Source organism: Trichosurus vulpecula, chromosome 5, assembly GCF_011100635.1.
Source record: "Trichosurus vulpecula isolate mTriVul1 chromosome 5, mTriVul1.pri, whole genome shotgun sequence".
In the NCBI taxonomy this organism is placed as follows: Eukaryota; Metazoa; Chordata; class Mammalia; order Diprotodontia; family Phalangeridae; genus Trichosurus; species Trichosurus vulpecula.
The window spans coordinates 309,107,972-309,126,647 of NC_050577.1; the positions used below are offsets into that span (position 1 = coordinate 309,107,972).

The following is an 18,676-nucleotide window of genomic DNA, read 5'->3' on the forward strand; positions in this document are numbered from 1 at the left end:
AGTTACCGGAGAAGCATCAATATCTATCTGGATTATCAAAGCTGGGGGGCAGTTACAATGGCTTGCCCACAGTGTCAACACTCCTTCCATGAGTAAGCTCCAAAAGTCAAACACCAAGCTCCCTTAAATTATATCCTGAGGCTGGGTGTATGAAAGTTCCCCATCCCCAGCATCACATCATATATAAGTCAATGACTCCTGATTGCCTCAGGGCTGAGAAATAGCTGAGAAATACTCCAAAACAAAGACAACAGAAGGTTTCCCACCCATTCAAACAAAGGGGAGACTTGATAGTCTTAGATAGACTAGATAGACTAGATAGATGGATAGATGGATAGATGGATAGATGGATAGATGGACAGATGGACAGAAGACTTGATAATCTTCCCAAAAAGGAAAAACAGGGAAAAGTCTGATTGCCTTAGCACCCAATGACCCTCATGAGTCACTGTGTCAGAGGGGATTTCTGGGGCCATCCTGTCCAGCCAGACCCTAACAAGTACTCTACCAAGTGGCCATCTGGGGAAAACAGGGCTGAGCTCAGAGTCTGGGAGCCACACTGCCCATGGCTTTTCTGAGGCAAAGGCCTTGCCTGCCATACCTCTGCAGAAGGAGAGAATGCGGCAGGGCCCACAACCCATCACACAGAGGGACCCTGGGAAGAATTGGGGCCACCCCCCGGTCTCCTGAGCCCCGCCGCCAGGGCTCTTTCCACTACCATGCAGACAGGTTTCCCATTCTGGATCTTTGATTGGGCAGTCTGCAAGGAAACAACAAAGTCCAGGACAAGTTCTGGGGTGTCCCTGGTGACAGGAAGAGCTGGGCAGCCAGGCACCAGAGAGGACAAACCCAAAGCAGGAGCGTGAGGGCTCGTCCTTCCTGAGTAATAGTACCAACCTGGACTCAGGCCCCACCACCACCCCAAATACCCCTGCGAGCTGTGGCGAGGCTGTAATGTTAACCGGCCAATTTAAAACCATTACTGACAAAGAAACACGCACTTAGAGATCCTGAGCCAGCACCGAAACTACACCGTTTTTCAATCATACAAACAGGACACTCTATGGAATGCTAACTACTCAAAACCACATTGTTTGGGGGCTCACCTTTCTGGATTACTTAGCTTGGTGTACATGGATTTCACCAGTTCTGGGCTTTTCAGCAGATAGTCTGAAATGATCAGGAAGCTGGAAAAACATACAAACAGGACACTCTATGGAATGCTAACTACTCAAAACCACATTGTTTGGGGGCTCACCTTTCTGGATTACTTAGCTTGGTGTACATGGATTTCACCAGTTCTGGGCTTTTCAGCAGATAGTCTGAAATGATCAGGAAGCTGGAAAAAGGGAGAAAATTTTCGTTATTACTAGAAATGGAGAAGCATTCAAGGTCCCCATAACTCAGGCACACAAATGCACGTGCGGTCATTTCTGGGGATTGCACTTTCACATTGTAGTTAAAATTGCACACGCTCTGCCCTCTGGCCAACTGGCCTGTTCCATAGTGCCCTTCCCACTGCCAGGCCTGTGCCGATGCCATTCCTGCCCAGGGAGAAGGTCCTTCCAGCCCATCTCTGAGCACTGAGGTCCTCCCCAGGCCATGTCAAACTCTCACCTTTCCCAGAACAAGGCCCCACCCTCTCTGCCACCCTCCCAGTCCTCAACCCAGAGTTCTAGCCTGGGAGTGCCTGCTGTGTGCAGAGCTTAGGGCTGGACCCTGGGAGATGGAGCTAAGATGAAGTTCAGCCATAGCACTTAGATCTAGCAGGAAGTGGGGCCCCACGCACTACAAGAGAGGGCAAAACGCTAGAACCCCTTGGAGGAATTTTGGTAGGATCCTTGAAGGAGCTGGCATCTGAGCTGGGCTTGAAAGAATGGGAAGGATTTCAGTGGAAAGAGAAGGCAGGCATCCAGGCCCAGACCACATGGTGAGCCAAGGCATGACCAGGTAATAATGCTGGAACAGCTCATTTAATTGGACTACAGGGGATGTGAAGGACAGAGACATGAGACAAGCCCAAAGTGGCAGGGACCTTGAATGCCAGGCAGAACATTCAGATCTTGACTTGGCAGACCACAGGGCTGCTGAAGATTTCTGGATAAAGGAATGTGCCAGTAAGAGTAGGCAGGATGGACTAGAACAGGTAGAGAGTGGCTGCTATGACGACCCAGGCGAGTCAGGATGAGATCCGATCCCAGGCTGGAAGCAGCAAGAAGAAACGAGTAGGGGATGGGTATCAAAGACCAAACAAGGTAGGATCTATTTGTACAAATATTTATAGCTGCTCTTTCTGTGGTGGCAAAGAATCAGAAATCCAAGGGATGCACATCGCTTGGAGAATGACTAAAGAAGCTGTGATATATAACTGTAAGGGAATATTATTGTGCTGTGAGGAATGACAAGCAGGAGGATTCCCAAAATCCTGGAAAGACTCCTGTGAACTGATGCAGAGTGAACAGAACCAGAGAATGCTGTATACAGTAACAGCAACACTGTACAGTGAAGAACCGGGGGTGACTCAGCTCTTCTCAGTCACACAGTGATCCGAGACAGCCTCAAAGGACTCATGATGAAGGAACTGATATTGACTGAATACAGACGGAAGCAGGCTAGTTTTCACTTTTGTTTTCTTTTATTCTAGTCTTGTTGTACAAAATGACTTACGTGGAAATGTTTTACATAATTGCACGTGTATAACCTATATCTGATTGCTGACTGTCTCAGGAAGGAGGGGAGGGAGGGATCAAATTTAGAACTCAGAACTTTAAATAAAAATATTTAAAAATTAAACAGTAGAGAGAGAGAGAGAGACAGAGAGAGAGAGAAAGAACGAACATGGAGACAAATGAACACCCAGGTAACTGCAGGTCTGGGAGAAATGAAGAGGAGAAGGGAGTTTATTGTGGCTCTAAGCTTAGGACTCTGAGAGAACAAGAGGAAGGCAGTCACACACACACTCACACTCTCAGACACACATACACTAACACACACACTCACACACACACCACACACACACACACACACACACACACACTCACTCTCGCACACACAGAGCGACTGCTTAGCATGTGACAGGCCTGGAAAGCATCATCTCTCAGGGCATGCTTACTGCATTCTGCACTGCTACCTCCTCTCCCTTGCCAGATGGCATTCTCCTTGAGGCCAGGGACTGTGTCTTGGTCGGGGCTGGGACCCAAGGAGGCACAGAATAAATGGCTACTGACCAGAGGACCATCAAAGCACGGGCCTGGAGCTGAAGTGAAGAGATGGGGGTGGGCAGGAGTGATCGCAAGGAGTCTGAGCTCAGGGCCAGGAGCCTGAGCTACCGAGTACAAGTAGGTGTGACCTAGAGATTCTGGATTTCTGCCTCCTCATCCTTCCAAAGAGGGAGGATGTTGGACAAATGGCCCATGGGCTCCCTTCCAGCTCTAAAACCCATGATTGTGTGGCTTAAAAACACCACATTCTATTTTTCTAATATCACCCAAAAAGTGGAAGCCAAGAAAAGATTTTTCACTGGGGTTTTTGGGAACTGGCTGGGTGCTTGAATACCTGTGGAGCTCAGGGGCCCCTAAAGCAGCCTGAGCCCATCCCCCACTCCTCATGATCCCTCCAATAGCGCCACCAAGGTGCTCAGCTTCCACTGACACATTCACTACACACCCTTTGTCCAATTCTAAAATAACCAAACTTTCTGGCAGCTCAAGCTCTAAAAGAGAATTCACTCTTTGACTGAATGTAGAAGCAAGCCTTCTTCTCCACCATGTTTGGGTGCTAAGATGAACCATTCAATCCCCTGCCAGCAACAGTGATTAAGGACCTCCTTTGGTGGGGGTCCACAGGCTCCCATGGCCCACTCTTGCCAAACATTTTCCTCACGATGATCCGAAGAAGACAGAGGGAAACATGATTTCGCTCCTTCTTCAGAGAAGGAAGCTGAGGTTCAAAGTCAATGTTTTGCACTTACCATCATAGGGCCCTGACCCTGGTTTCCTGTTCTACCCCCTGCCCCTCAGGGTGCAGCAAGCCCAATGGGAGGACAGCCTGTGAGTCATCAAAGGAGAGCCCAAGGCCAGTCTGATGAGGGAGCAACGTGGCCAGACTTCACAGAGGAGAGGTCCTGAGCTGGGGCCCCCTCCAAGATCCTAAAGGCAAATTCAAAGAGCACCCAGGCCCCCCTTGGGGCAGGCTTTGGCTTCACAGACAGCCTCCCTCTGGGCAACTCTCCCCGGCCTCTGAAGGGTTCCAGGAGACACTTGGGGTATGAGGCTCACTGTAGTGCTCTGAATGAACCATCTTTGGTCTTTCCCAGCATCCTCCCATCTCCAGCATGGGTAGGCACAGGGAAGCTGCCCGCAGCTGCCAGCCCTGCTCCTTCCCAGGGACCTGGGACTCAGCTTCCCATAAAACTCGACCCTCTCGTTTATAGAGGAACTCATTTCTATATGCGTGCACACGCACCCATACCCACATGAATAAAATGCAACTGTATTTTCTATGAAGGCCTTTCCAAGCTTATCCCAGGTACATCTTGTTTATAAATGGCTGTTTGCATATGGACCCCCTCATAAAGACTGTGAGAGCTCCTTGAAGCCACATGCATCCTACTGTGTGCTTGACACATAGTAGGTACTTACTAAATGTTCAATGATTGTCCAACTAATGTCCTGAAAATCAGCTCATGGTGTAGGACCAGCTTGAGAGCCAGGAAGACTCCTGTGTCTGACCCATCCTACTCTGTGACCCTGGGCAAGTCACTCCACTTTCCCAGTTCTCAGGCAGCTCTCTAAGACCTTATGTTCTAGACGGATGGTGATCAGTCTTTGGGGAAGTGTTCCCCACGCCAGTGAAATCACAAGTCTCCACTACCCTTCCCCTTAACCTCCAAATCAGAAAGACAATTTTTTTTAAAGGATCTGAAGAGGACCTTATGGCACTGACACCTGCAAGCACTATGGTGGCTTAAAAGTCAGAATTCTTAAATAAAGCTTCACAAATAGGCACTAAGTTCCTACTATGTGCCACACAATGGCGACACGAAGATGGAAAATAAAGTATCTGCATTCTACTAGGGAGAAACAGTGTTTGTGTGGGATGATGATGAGGAGCTACGTACGATCCATGCAGAGCATTTTGGGGAGAGTCCCAATATCTAGAGGACACGGGAAAAGGGCCCTTGTGGGCAACTCTGAAGCTGAATCCTGCAGGAAGCGAGGAGGGGGGGACTTCCTTCTCAGACACCCTCACAACCCATGCCAGTGGCCTCATTTTTCTTCATCAGGACTGACAGAAATGATTATTAAAGTCTCCCCTTTTTCTAAAGTCCTGGTTTCAACGCTCAGCCCCTGAAGGACAGGTTGGGTGGTGGCAGACAGGATTAACTTTCTCCTCACTTGGGACTGTTGCCCCACCCATCGCTCCAAGGAATTAACCTAAAGCGAAACTCCGGTCCACCTGTGGTGTTCAGGCCTGGGTGGGGAGATAGATCCTTTGTCTAGATTTCCCAGAGGCTGGAGTGATTTGGAAGTAAATGACAGGATGCAAGTTATGTCCCCCTCATTAGAATAGATCCACCTCTCCTGGTAACATTCACTCTTCCTCATTAATTGTTAACCACTCAGAGTTGATTGCCATCCTCAGTAACACCTGCTCTTCTCATAAACTGTGAGCCCACAGCCATGGGGAGTCTTTGGCATTTGAGAGTGTCACTGGCCCAATTTACTGGTATTATGCCAGAAACTATGTCTCTCAAACTTTTTAACTGTCACAGGAGGGCAAGCTGGAGGCAGGGGGAGGAGCACAGCACCACCAGCAATGATGGGGCCATACAGAGGGCATCAGCAGGCTGCTACCTCCCACCAGAGTCTTCTACTACTGCCCTGTCCTGGAGGGCTGCCCTCAATGGACCACAAGGCTTTCTGTGGCTCAGCACAACTCACTAAGAAGGCCCTCCCCATGTCAGCTGAACTGCCGTGACCCTCAGGCTGAAGAAATTCCCACCATGAGGGCACCTCGGATGCCTGCAGCCTTGAAGCTTCACTCCTTCCTGTCTTCTCCCAAAGCTGCCCACCCAGCCCAATTCCACTTGGCCTCTCCCTGGTTCTCCTCTTTCCCCTGGGCTCCTCCCCCACTTGCACTCTCTGCTGAATCAAACAAACAAACATTAGTATACTGGCTGCTTGGCACTGAGCCCTGAGCCAGGCCCCAGGAGAATAAGGTACTTCCACAAGGCACAATCAGAAAGATGAGACACAAACACACAGGATCTGTATGAGGGAAGTGGTTACAGATGAGGACTAGGAGGGAAGGCTTCCAGAAGGAGCCAGAGATTGTTAGAAGCCTGAAGAAGAGCAGGCATGCCAGCTGGATCCGAGGCCTTGACCAACATCATCTGGTAGAGGGAGCAGGTTGTCTCTGCAGGGCTTGAGGGGCAGACTCAGGGATGACAGGTGAGGGGAGATGCAGAGAGTCACAAGTAAGCTCCCTATCTCATGAACCATCCCAACTATCCAAGAGTCGGCTGTGTGGAAGGCGGTGAGGACTCAGAGGAAACCACTGAGAGCTTGCCCTTGACCAAGGATGCAGACCTGAGCAGCCCCCATCTGGAAAGCACTAGGCAGGAAATGCCATGGCCAAACTCCATTTGGGTTCTTTTTTTGGGTGGGGGGCGTTATTCTGATTTTAATTCTTCTAATTCTAATTTAATTTTCTTAATTACTTTTCTCCCTTTAACTCCGCCCCACCCACTTGGAAAAAAAGGAAAAGGAAGCCCTTGTAGCAGATATGAACAGTCAAGCATAAGAAATTCCCCTGCTGGCCTCGGGTCCCTCTGCCCGGTCTCTGGGTCAGCAGGCAGACAACGTACTCCATGTGTCTGCTGGAATCTGCTCCTGGCACTTCCATCTCTTCGAGGTGTCTTTGCAAGGCTGTTACTGGATGAACTGTTTCTTGGTTCTGCTCGTGGCTTCCCAGCTTCCTCTGAATCCATCCTCTTCAACACTTCTTACCGCACTATAATATTCCATCACATTTCTCTGCCATAATTGGCTTAGCCGGCTCCCGGTCTCCAATTCCTTGCCATCACAAGAGCTGCTATCATTATTTCTGCATACATGGGTCCTTTTCCTCTTTCTTTGATCCCTTCAGGGTATAGGCCAACAGCAGGCCAAAAGGCATGCCTAGTTTAGTGACTTTGGGGGCACAGTTCCAAACTGATTTCCAGAATGACCAGAGCAGGCCACAGCTCCACCAACCATGTACTAGTGCGGCTGTTTTCCCACTGCCCTTTTTTGTCCAGTCTGATGGGGGTGAGTTGTGTTAATGTCAGCATTTCAAAGCATTTTACATATGGCTGAAGGTAGCTCAGGTGTATTCCTCTGAAATCTGGTCCTGTCTTTGGGCCGTGCACTTTAGGGTGGCGTGTACCCGCTGTGCTCCAGCCATTATCCCTTCTGTTTTTTAACCCTTCTTGAGGCTGCCTTGCAGCCTACTTTGGGATCCGGGCTTGCTCAGCCCCCTTTATCTCCATGATAGGGAGCTGGACCAGAAGCCAGCGTGTGCCTGGCACACGGAGCCCTTGGCTGAAGCTGATGTCTTCTCCTTGACCCTGCCCTGGCTCCCCTCTCTCCTCATCACAAAGCCCCTCAATGTCGTGTGCTATTCACTCTCTGCTCCTTCATTCTGTCTCTGCACCCAGGGCCTCTGGCTCATGACTCCTCAGCCTCTGCCTCCATCATAATCATTAAGGAGACCTCGAGTTCATGTGCCAGGCACTACGCTACAGGCCTTACAATTATTATTATCTCACTTGGTCCTTACAGCCCTCCTGGGAGGAGAGGGCTATCATTATCACCTTTACAGATGAAGAAACTGAGGCAAGCCAGGCCCCAGTCTTGCCTACTCTTTTAACAACTTTGTTATTCCCTCACGCTCCCTTCCGTCCTCCCTTTCTCAGGCCAATCCTAGCAGAAGCTGCCCACATTCACTTCCTTTTCTGGCCTCTTCCTTCTCAGCTGGTGGTGGTCTGCCTTGACTCCACTGCAGCTGCTTTCTCCAAATTTACCAAATCTGCTGGACTAGTCAGCGGCTGCCCCCCACCCGCCCACGAAGTCTGCCTCTTCCAGCCAGATAAGAACGGCCCTTCTTTCCAGACACTTCAATCTGTACAGCATTGAATGTGTCCAAAAAGTACAGAGCCAGGAAGCACAAGAGGGAGTGCTTGCCCCCAGGGAACTTATCATCTCCTGGGCAGCTCCAGGCAGACAGGAGACAGAAGGAGAATGTTCTCCCCAGGCCTGGGGGAGGGCCTGGCTCCTGACCTACATGTTCTCCCCCAGCTCCCAACAGTCCCAGGTTCCAGTTCTTACAGTGCCCTGGGCTCCCTCACAAGATCTGACCCAGGGAGAAGGGGCCAGGGTCCCCAAGGGCCCTCCGGCCACATCCTCAATGGTCCTCAAGCCCAGGAGCTGATGTTGGGCAGTCACATAAGCCCAGGAATCCATGCCAAAGCCTCACTGGCCAATACCTCCTGGTGTCTACAATGTCCCCATATGAAAGCCCCGAAGGGACCGAATGACCCTTAACATTCAGCCTTTTCTGAAAACAAGGAAAAAACCAAGGAAACACCGACCTAGGCCTAGCCTCTCGGGGGCACCTTGTGAGCCTGGTCAGCTCGCCCACACACACGGGGAGGCACCAGCTTTCTAAGCACATTCTCTCCAGGCCGGGTCCATATTTTACGCTAAGGAAACACCCTCTTCGTGGAAAGAACAGACTGACTTCTATGGTCCTCTGCACCATGACAAGTCTCACCTTCATGGGAAGAAATGAACATTGAGCAGGCCCGAAGAAGGGGCCCTGCACAACATGGCTTCCTTCCACCTCTCCGTCCTCTCCTTCCACAAGCCGCCAGAGCCCCTCAGAAGGGGACCCCTCACCAGGGGCCAGTCCTGGCGCCCAGGCCTCTGTCTGCTCTCCTCTATCATCCAAATGACTGATAAAGCCGGGGGATGGGAAGGGCCCTGCTGGGCCATTACCAGGCCTGGCCTGGCCTGGCGGCTCTACTCACATCTGGAAATAAAGTAATAACCAACTCAATTACCTCCACCTCCACCCCTTGGCCCTCTGTTTATGCTGCAAGAGACCCAAATTAAAGACTCCACTTCTCACTTGTGGAGGAGAGTGTTGGGTTACCCAACATGGAGACTCTGAATATGCCATTGGAAACTATCTGTGCCCTAAACAAATTGACCACGAAATAGAAAACATGCCCATGGACAGATCACGAGCAAAAGCAAGGTAAAAACAACTGCCATTTCGTCATCCCCCACCCTTCTGGAAAACCCGCTTCTAGAGTCACGAACAGAGGAAGGGTCCAGAGAGGGGACCCAAGAGGCTGTGAGAAGGGGGAGACAGGGCTCCCCACGAAGGCTGGCCAGAGGCCCCAACATTGGACCCTGAGCCTTCTAGAGCTTCTAGAGTCACGAACAGAGGAAGGGTCCAGAGAGTGGACCCAAGAGGCGGTGAGAAGGAGGAGGCAGGGCTCCTCATGTGGGCCGGCCAGAGGCCCCAACATCAGATCCTGAGCCTTCTAGAGTGAATCATGAATGGAAGAAGGGTCCAGAGAGAGGGGACCCAGGAGGCAGTGAGAAGCGGGAGACTGGGCTCCTCATGTGGGCCGGCCAGAGGCCCCGACATCAGATCCTGAGCCTTCCAGAGCTTCTAGAGTCACGAACAGAGGAAGGGTCCAGAGAGGGGACCCAAGAGGCGGTGAGAAGGAGGAGACAGGGCTCCCCACGAAGGCTGGCCAGAGGCCCCAACATTGGACCCTGAGCCTTCTAGAGCTTCTAGAGTCATGAACAGAGGAAGGGTCCAGAGAGGGGACCCAAGAGGCAGTGAGAAGTGGGAGACAGGGCTCCTCATGTGGGCCGGCCAGAGGCCCCGACATCAGATCCTGAGCCTTCTAGAGCTTCTAAATCACAAATGGAGGAAAGGTTCAGAGAGAGGGGACACAGAAGGTGGCGAGGAAGGGGAGACGGGGCTCCCCATGTGGACCAGGTGGCCCAAGGCTCTCAATGCACTAGGCAGCTGCCCAGTCCTGGAGATCTGAGGGCCAGTGCTGAAGCCCTAAGTCACAAGCTCTACCACTGGAAAGTCCAACCTCATCGAGGCACAAAGTGGCTCAGGATTCAAACTGACCTCACAAAATACCTTAAGAACTTCCCCTCTGGGGAAGCATCTAAAAGGGAGGCGGCACTGGGAAGCATTTCCTCCATTGGAGTGAATGCTCTACAGTCTGCACCAGGCCAGGGGCCATGGATGACAAGGGACTGAGACTCCCACCTGCCCCCAGTGGTGGCTGGCTGGACATAAACTACTCGGTAAACTGAACCAGCGATGACAGCTGCCTTCCTCTATGGCCTCAGAGACGCATCCCACTGGGGAAACCCCCGCTTCTATGGGCAGGTGGCAGGGAAGATGTTCTTTGGTGCTGATCCATGATCTGGACAGCAGAGAAAAATTCTAGGGAGGGAACCACCTGCTCCGCCTGGGGAGGCAGAGAAAAGTGATGTGAGGCCAGAATGTGTCCAAGGTAGGATGGGAGGCAGGCCGGACTTCTGCTGAAGATATAAAAGGCTTGTGTCTCAGCCTCAGAGGGGGCAGCTACAACAAGACCATGTCACGTCCAGGCCCATGGACCAGAGGCCCAGTGCCCCGGTCAGACACTGAGTGGCTGGGCTGCCTCAGGCAGGCCCCCTCATTGGGCCAGGGGAGCTGCTGGGGTCCCCCACCAGCCTCAGGCCTCTGAAGCACCAGGATGAGCAGGAACCTGAAGAGGAGGAGACCTGGGAGGGCAGAGCCAGGATCAGAGGGACATTGCATTCAGGATTCCACGAGCAGAACATGCTGCCTTGGGAAGTAGTGAGCAGCCCATCGCCAGAGACAACAGAGCCTCCTTTCAGTCGAAGGTTAGGCTACAGGGCCCCGGGACCCCTCTCCTTAAGGTTTCCACCCACAGGGAAGGGGAGTGTCAGGGCCCACTGAGCCGATGGCCCCTGGCATGTTGATACTTACGTCCACTCAGACTCAGGCTGTTTCTGGTGGGCCTCGATGACCCTCAGAGCCACACCCAGGTTCTGGGTCTCCAGGTCTTTCAGCCGCTCAGTACTCAGGCATGTGAACAGGATCATGGAGGCATAGGCTACAACCTTCTCATCTGGATGGTGGAGGCAGTACCTGGGAGGACGGAGGGGAAGGCCACTGCTGCACAGAGCGGGCAGTGCCAGGCCGGCCTGACAGGGCCCTCGGAAGCAGCAAAGACGGTCTGAGCAGACCTTCCCTTCATTCTGGCACATGTGGGAGGAGATCTTAAAAACAGCAGAATGTGCAAGGAGTCTCCTTCTAGCTGGGGTCGGTGGACAGGGGCCAGGCTCCTGGTTCCTGAGGGCTGAGAGCTGGGATTGGGACCTGGGTCTGCCCAGCCCCAACCCAGGGCCTTTCCTCCCAAGGACTGTCTGGAGAGGGTTCATCTTCCCTCTGCCCTGATCTCCTACATGGTCACGAGGGCCCTAACATTCTGGGGACATGCCTGTCCCTCACTCACAGTCGGCTCCTGACCATCCCATGAGGGGCCGGGCTGGGGGGCCACCAGTCAGGAGGGACATCCCGGGGTGGGGGGGGGGGGGTGGAGGCTGGGAGGCAATGCAAGGCTGGGTCCTGGGTAGGGGCATGGCCTGACCAAGAGATGCTCAACTGGAGGTCGCCCATCACCTGTCTTTCTCCAGGAAAACGGCCTCCATCAGCTAAGCCTTTCTTCACCAAAAGATCAGGACCATGTTTCTGACCCAGACCTGGCTTGCAGGCTGAGGTAAGGCCCTTGTTGGCTACTCAGTGATGCCATTTGAGAGAGGTAGCCCATCGTGGGGGTGACCCACGTTCAAACTGACACAACCAACATCCCCCAAAAATGTACTCACAAGAAGAGATCCGGGAAGGCGTCCCTCCAGATGGCCTGCTGAGAAGCTGTGTTCCCCGCTGCAATGTTTCCCAAGAACTGCAGGCCGCAGCGAAAAGCTGATAAGACACCGGACACACAGTGAGAGAAGAGAGGGGAGATGGCTGGGTCTGCTGGCTTGTCTGAAGCCCCCTGGGACAACCATGCTGAAGTGAGTGTTTGTCAGGCTCATCCACAGAGCCAGGAAGAGTCCTCCTCCTGTACCTTCCATGTCCTCCTCCCCCTCCTCCTCCCATTCCTCCTCCCCCTCTATGTCTTCCATGTCCTCTTCTTCCTCTTCCCCCTCCTCTTTCTCTTCCCCCTTCTCCTCCTCCCCCTCTCCCTTCTCCCTCCCCCTCCTTCCCCTCCTTCTCTTCCTCTTCCTCCTCCTCAGTGTTATAGTCCTCATCCCAATCCGCCTCCTCCTCATATAACGGACCTTCTGAGGAGAGTTGTGGACAATAAGAAGGCTCATACCACTCTTTCAGCAAAGCTAACTTCCTAAAACACACTAGTTAATAGCTCTTCCCAGACTACCTTTAAAAGCAAATGGCTTTCATCCCGGAAGGGCATTTAAGGCTGGCTGGAAATAGCCAGCATTCTACCCGCCCCCAGGCCCACATCCAGCCTGCCCCTGCACTGAGCCTGCTTCCAGCAGCACAGATAGCTGACCCGTCTCCCCTCCCACCCTGTCCCCACTTCTGCCTCAGAGGCCCAAGGAGATTTTTCCCCACACTCCACATGACCTGAGGCAGCTCTCCTGCCCCTGGGCACCTCAATGGCTCCTCCTAGGGAATGCTCCTGGTGCCCTGTCCCTTGCAGGCTGCTGTCCTGATGACCTTTCTTGGTCCCTCCTCAAATATGAAGGTTGGCCTTCCAGTGTGGTCTGACCAGAAGGTCCACTGACCCGGCCTCTCTCTGTGTAGGCCATTACAGATATTTGTTATTGCTTCCCCCTCCCTGGTGCAGCGCATGATGGAACAATGAGGAGCTCACAGCATGTGGTGACCGGTGAACAACCACACTGGCTGATGGGTTGATGAAAGTATACAAACATCAGACTGATAAAACAGACAAGGGATCCCAGGAGATGATCCCATCCACCTCCGATAAGGCAGGGGGTGGGAGAGGGAAGGAGTAGGCCAAAGTGACACAGGGACAAAGATCAGAGTCCCCTCCCTGGCAGCCTCGGGAGTGTGCCTGGTCAGGCTGTGAGGGCCCGAAGGCAGAGACACAGCCTGATGTTCCTGCGGCCCAAGCGCAGAGGCACAGCCTGACATGGGGTGGGGAGGTGTTACTGAGGGAAAGGCTCTACGATGAAAACCAGAGCCACACTGGACTTTTCTGTCTAATGTTTTCATGACTGACTGGAACTTCTAGTGCATCCACAGCCATGGCTGAGAGCTGATATGAACTTAAAGCAGCTGCTTTGGACATCACCACCATAGGCATCAAGCACAGAGCAAAAGCCTCCTTCCAATGGGGGCCCCTGCATTGGGGTAGCACTGCTCTAGCCAAAGCCTCCCTGACTGGAATCAGCACTACCCCAGAGAAGCAGCTGGTCAACAAGCATTTATTAAGTGTTTACCGTATGCAGGGTGCTGTGCTAACCTCAGGGGATACAAGCACACTCACACACACCCTGGCAGAGGTGCACGGCCAAACCCCTCAGCTCCCATGGCCAACAGGGACACAATCAGAGCCTGCTTTCCTCGGGTGTGTACTCCATACTAGAGTCAAACACCTACTTACTACCATATTAAGTGCTAGGAGACAAAGAAAGGCAAAAGCCAAGGCCTGCCCTCAGGGAGCTTATGATCTAAAGGGAGAGACAAGCAAACAAATAGGTACAAACAGGTCACAAACAGGACAAATAGGAAATACTAACCAGATGGAAGGCACTGGAGTGAAAAGGGGCTGGGGGACACTTCTAGTCAAAGACGGATTTCAGTTCGAGGTCAGTAGTCAGAGAGCGTCCCAGGCATGGGGGACAACCAGAGAGAATGGAGGGTCTTGTTTGTGGAGCTGCCAGGAGGCCAGGATCACTGGATGGAAACGACGTGTTGGGGAAGGGGGTGTACAAAGACTGGAAAGGGAGGAGAGGCTTTGAATGCCAAAGTAGGTTGTATTTCACCCTGGAGATGATAGAGAGCACTGGACCTGTGCCTCGGAAAAAATCCCTTTGGTAGCTGAATGAAAGATGGACTGAAAAGGGAGTCTGAGGCAGGCAGATCACCGTCCACGTGTGAGGTGATGAGGGCCTGCAGCAGGTTGGGGGTTTTGTCAGGAGAAGAGGGGACATATTTGAGAGATGCTGCAGAGGTGAAATAGACAGGCCTTGGCACCATACTAAATATGAGGATGGGGTGGATGCCTCAGGTGGGAGCCTGAGGGGCAGGGAGGAAAGGAGGTACCTCAACTGTAACAGGAAAGGTGGCAGGGGGAGGATAACAAGTTCCACTTCGGACACACCAAGTTTAAGAATCTAGGAAACATCCAGTTGAAGATGTCCAAAAGGCAGCTGGAGATGAGAGACTGGGGCAGGACAGGCAGATTTGAGAATCGTCAGCGCAGAGATGGTCATTAAATCCGTGGGAGATGATGAGATCACCCAGTGAAGGAATCTAGGGGGAGAAGAGCAGAGGGCCCAGGTAGACCCCTGGGGACACCTCTGGTTACAGGGTGTGGCCTGGAGGAGGCTCCAGCAAAGGAGTGGTCAGAGAGGGAGGGGGAGAATCAGGAAAGGGGGAGAGAGGGTGTCCCAAAAACCCAGAGAAAAGAGAATGCCCAGCATGAGAGAGTGACCAACAGTGTCCAAGGCTGCAGAGATTTCGAGGAGAATGGGGCCTAAGCAAAGGCCACTACTAAGGGTGGAGAGGGCAGTTTTGGCAGAATGCTGAGTCAGAAGCTGGATTTTAGACGGTCAAGACAAAAGCGAGAGGAGAGAAGTGTTCTCAAGGACTTTCACTTCTCCTAGAGGGAGAAGATGATGGTTGGGGAGGATGGAGGGACCAACTAGGAACCATTTGTGAGGCAGGGCAGCCATGGGCATGATTCTGAGCAGGAGGGAAGGACCCAGAGACTGAAGACAAAAGACAGGCTGGGGGCAATGGAGGCCACAGCCTGGGCTCTGCTTGCCTTGGCCAGAGAAGGCCTCATGCTTGGGCCCACAGCATAATGGCAAAACCTGGCATTGCCCCTGCTCTCCCAGAGTTTACTGTCTCACAGGAGTCATGTCATCTGCGTAAAGAAAAACACATGAGAGAGACTGGCACAAAGCAAAGAAGACACAAAGGCTTTAGTTTGCCCTTCTGTCCAACGAGGGTCCTGGGTTGAAGGCTGTCCCAGCTCTAGCCCAACCGACCCTCTGATGGTGATGACTGACCAGCCTATGCTTCAGGCCTCTGCAGTGGGCTTAGCTGACCTCCCTACCCTTGGGGACAGGCAGCATCTTGGCTGGCCAGGCTGGTCTGGCTGGAGCCCCAGGGGAGAAGATGAGACCCAGGACTCTAGTTTCGAGGGAACGAAGAACTCTTCCTCCCTTCCAAGGCCTCACCCACCCCCTCTACCACCACCACCACTCTCAAAATGATTGCCAGTGAGTAGACTGCTTGTCCCCACCAACCTTGGGAGACGTGAGCACAAACTGAGTTGGCCGGTTCTGTTACGTGGTCTCTACCTGGATAGTTAACTCTTCAGGCAGACAGAAAATGTGAAGGAGCCCCCCAACCCCTGCCACAGGCATCTGCCCACTCATAGGCCTGGTGAAGACCAAGTGCTGCCACCAGGAAGGAGTGCTACTACTTCATCTCTATTTTTGGTGGCAGCCTAAAGCGGGCATTTTTCATTTAGAGCTAATATCAGGGAAGGTCAACGGTTTGGTTTTTTCTTTGAGTAATTTTTTTTCCATGCTTTCTCTGGACCCTCCCCTTGACCCTTTCAACATTTTCAAATGGAAAGAATATACTTATCTATAACTGCCTATTTATGGACACCCACATAGGACAATTTGCTCAAAGATTTCTGAACAAGTGGAGGACGCGTTTAATCGGAAACACCAAAAATAGTCTGATTCAGCACAAGGCCCCAGGGAGCCAAAAAAATATGGCTCAAAGACAATGATTCTGGTTCCTGTGCTGAGCGAGGGCAGGCCAAAGGGAGATTTATGCGGTGTGCATGCCAGCCCAAGCTAAGCAAACAATGAGGACACTCATTCCCTTGTTGAACAAGCCCTTATCAGGCACACGGTACACTCACAGCAGCTGAAAGCTGGGAGGAGCCTGAGAACACATCCATTTCACAGAAGAAGAAACTGAGGCCCAGAGTGGTGAACTGACTTGGCCACGGCACTGAGCAAGTGACTGATGGTGAGAGAGGAGCAGCCAGGCTCTTCCAAGCTCTGTGTGTGTGTGTGTGTGTGTGTGTGTGTGTGTGTCTGTGGGTCTGTGTATGTATGTGTTTCTCTCTCTCTGTCTCTCTACTTGCCCCTTCTATCTCTCTCTCCTCTCCCCTCTCCTCTTCTCTCCTCTCTTCTCCTCTCCTCTCCTTTCTCTCTCTCTCCCCCACTCCCTCCCTCTCCCTCTCCCTCCCTCCCTCCCTTCCTCCCTCCTGTCTCTCTCTCCCCCCACCAAGCCCTCATCCCACTCCCTTACATGGACAAGACCACACATTCTTGAATACATGATGCCACAAAGCACAGTCCTCAAGCAGGCAGGATGCAGAGGAAGGAACAAACATAGGGGGCAGCTCTAATTCTGCTCTGATCATCCCAGCAGTCAAAATTCTGTATTCCCACCCTGGGCCTTCCTGGACGATGGTCATTCTCTCTCACACCCACACTGCAGGAGCTCAGGCGATGCTGACCTCCTCCAGCATCTTTCTCTACGATGCTCTCTCCTCTGAGCCGGCCCTCATCCTCTCATGCCTGGATCATGGCAGGAGCTGCTGGGGACGGGGTGTGCCCACCCCGAGTCTCTCCCCCTCCCGGCTCCAGGCACCAAAGTGCAGGCCCACCCGCGTCAGCCCCCCATCCCCATCACCAGCGGCTCCCTGGAGCCTCCAGGAGCAGGTTTGACCAAAGCCCTCCTGCCTCTCCAGGCTTCAGTCCCAGGACTCCAGCCTCCCTGCCAACAGCTCAATCTCAGACCCTCTTCCGGCCATCCCCCGGGTCTAGCGCGCTCTCCCTCCTTCAGATGCCGCTTAAAATCCCACTTTCCGACAGCTGTCTTTTTGGAGCCTCCTTCCATCTGAGATCGCCTCCGCTCTGCCCCACCTGTATCTTGTTCATGCGTTACTGTCTGTATTTTGTCTCCCCTCCCCCGCCGGACTGTGAGCTCCCTGCTCAGAACACAGTAGGCGCTTAATAAATACTTGTTGCCTTGACTTGACTTTACTCACAGCAGGCATCAATAAGTGCGCTGAACAGATAAAGCGATGAATGGACGAATGAACAGACAGATGGACAGATGAACAGACGGAAGAACAAATGAACAGGCGAACAAACAGATAGATGGACAAACGAACCGATGAATGAACAGACGATGGATAAATGAACGGATGAATGAACACAGATGGACGGATGGACAAATGAATAGATGAATGAATAGACAGATGGACGGATGGACAAATGAACAGATGAATGAATAGAAAGATGGATGATGAATTGTCACCCAAATAGACTATAGCGCATTTTTAATCACTTTGTTTTCACTTTGTTTTGGTCTGCTTTGTTCAAACAAAAATCACCTATTAACAAAAGGAAATCTAGATAATTCGTCCCTCCCACCCACCCAAACCTGGGTCTCCCTATTTCGCCCAGGCTGACAGTGTGGAAGGCAGCCACCAGCCAGAGAGCTTCTCGAGCAGCCGGTGGCTGCCCAATCATAGGGGTTCACAATCTTGGTGCCAGGCTCGGTGGGGATACCTGATGAGCTTAGCTCTTCTGCCTTTAGAGACCTCAAGCTCAGATGATCCACCAGCCTCCACCTCCTGCTCGCTGGGATTACAGGGATACAGCGCACACACCTTAGGCATCCATCAAGTGCCTCCTACAAAGCGCTCCATCCCTGGTACTTGGAAAACCACAACAATCAGTAAGACATGCCCAGAGCCAAGTGGGGGAGATGGGGCCCACAATATCCACGGAGAACTGAGACCCTAGTCTGAGCATGGCAAATGCACAGAAGGAAGGGTCACTTCCAGACTGGTATTAGGAGAATTCAGTTCTATCCAACAGAGATGACTCAGGTTGGGGCCAGGCTGGGAGCTTCTCCAAAAGCAGATGGGCTTCCAAAGGGGTTTCCATATTTCCCTTCTCTAGCAGGTATGTGGGGACCTGTTAATGTGGCCTGGACAGGACATGGACAGTCGGACCAGAAGGGAGGACAGGCCTGGAATCTGTTGCCTGAGGACCAGCCAAGCCAAGGTCCAAAGCCTGGACCCAACAGCTTCTCACTTTTCACAAACACTAAGTTTCACAACAAATGCAATCCAAAGGATAAACAACAAAGGATATAAATGGCGACTCTGAAAACAACCTGGCCAGAAAACATCACACTAATGCTCTGACTCATCACATGACAACTATGGGGAGGAAAAGTTTCAAAGCTGTCCTGATGGAGAATGGAGCTGGGACACGAAACCAAAAAACGCCAACACAAGCAAAATTAACAATTACTTTTA

At 52.3% G+C, this 18,676-nt stretch overlaps 1 protein-coding gene across 2 annotated transcripts in view; it reads right to left on the minus strand.

Annotated features, from left to right (window-relative positions):
• Positions 1-18,676, minus strand: part of ATXN10 (ataxin 10) — a 92,961-nt gene that overhangs the window by 48,493 nt on the left and 25,792 nt on the right. For both annotated transcript variants that reach the window (XM_036759150.1, XM_036759151.1), the window contains exons 4-6: positions 11,979-12,075; positions 11,077-11,238; positions 1,259-1,339 (exon numbers count right to left, since the gene is read on the minus strand). In XM_036759150.1, coding sequence (XP_036615045.1) covers positions 1,259-1,339; positions 11,077-11,238; positions 11,979-12,075 — 340 coding nt within the window. The remainder of the gene's footprint in view (positions 1-1,258; positions 1,340-11,076; positions 11,239-11,978; positions 12,076-18,676) is intronic.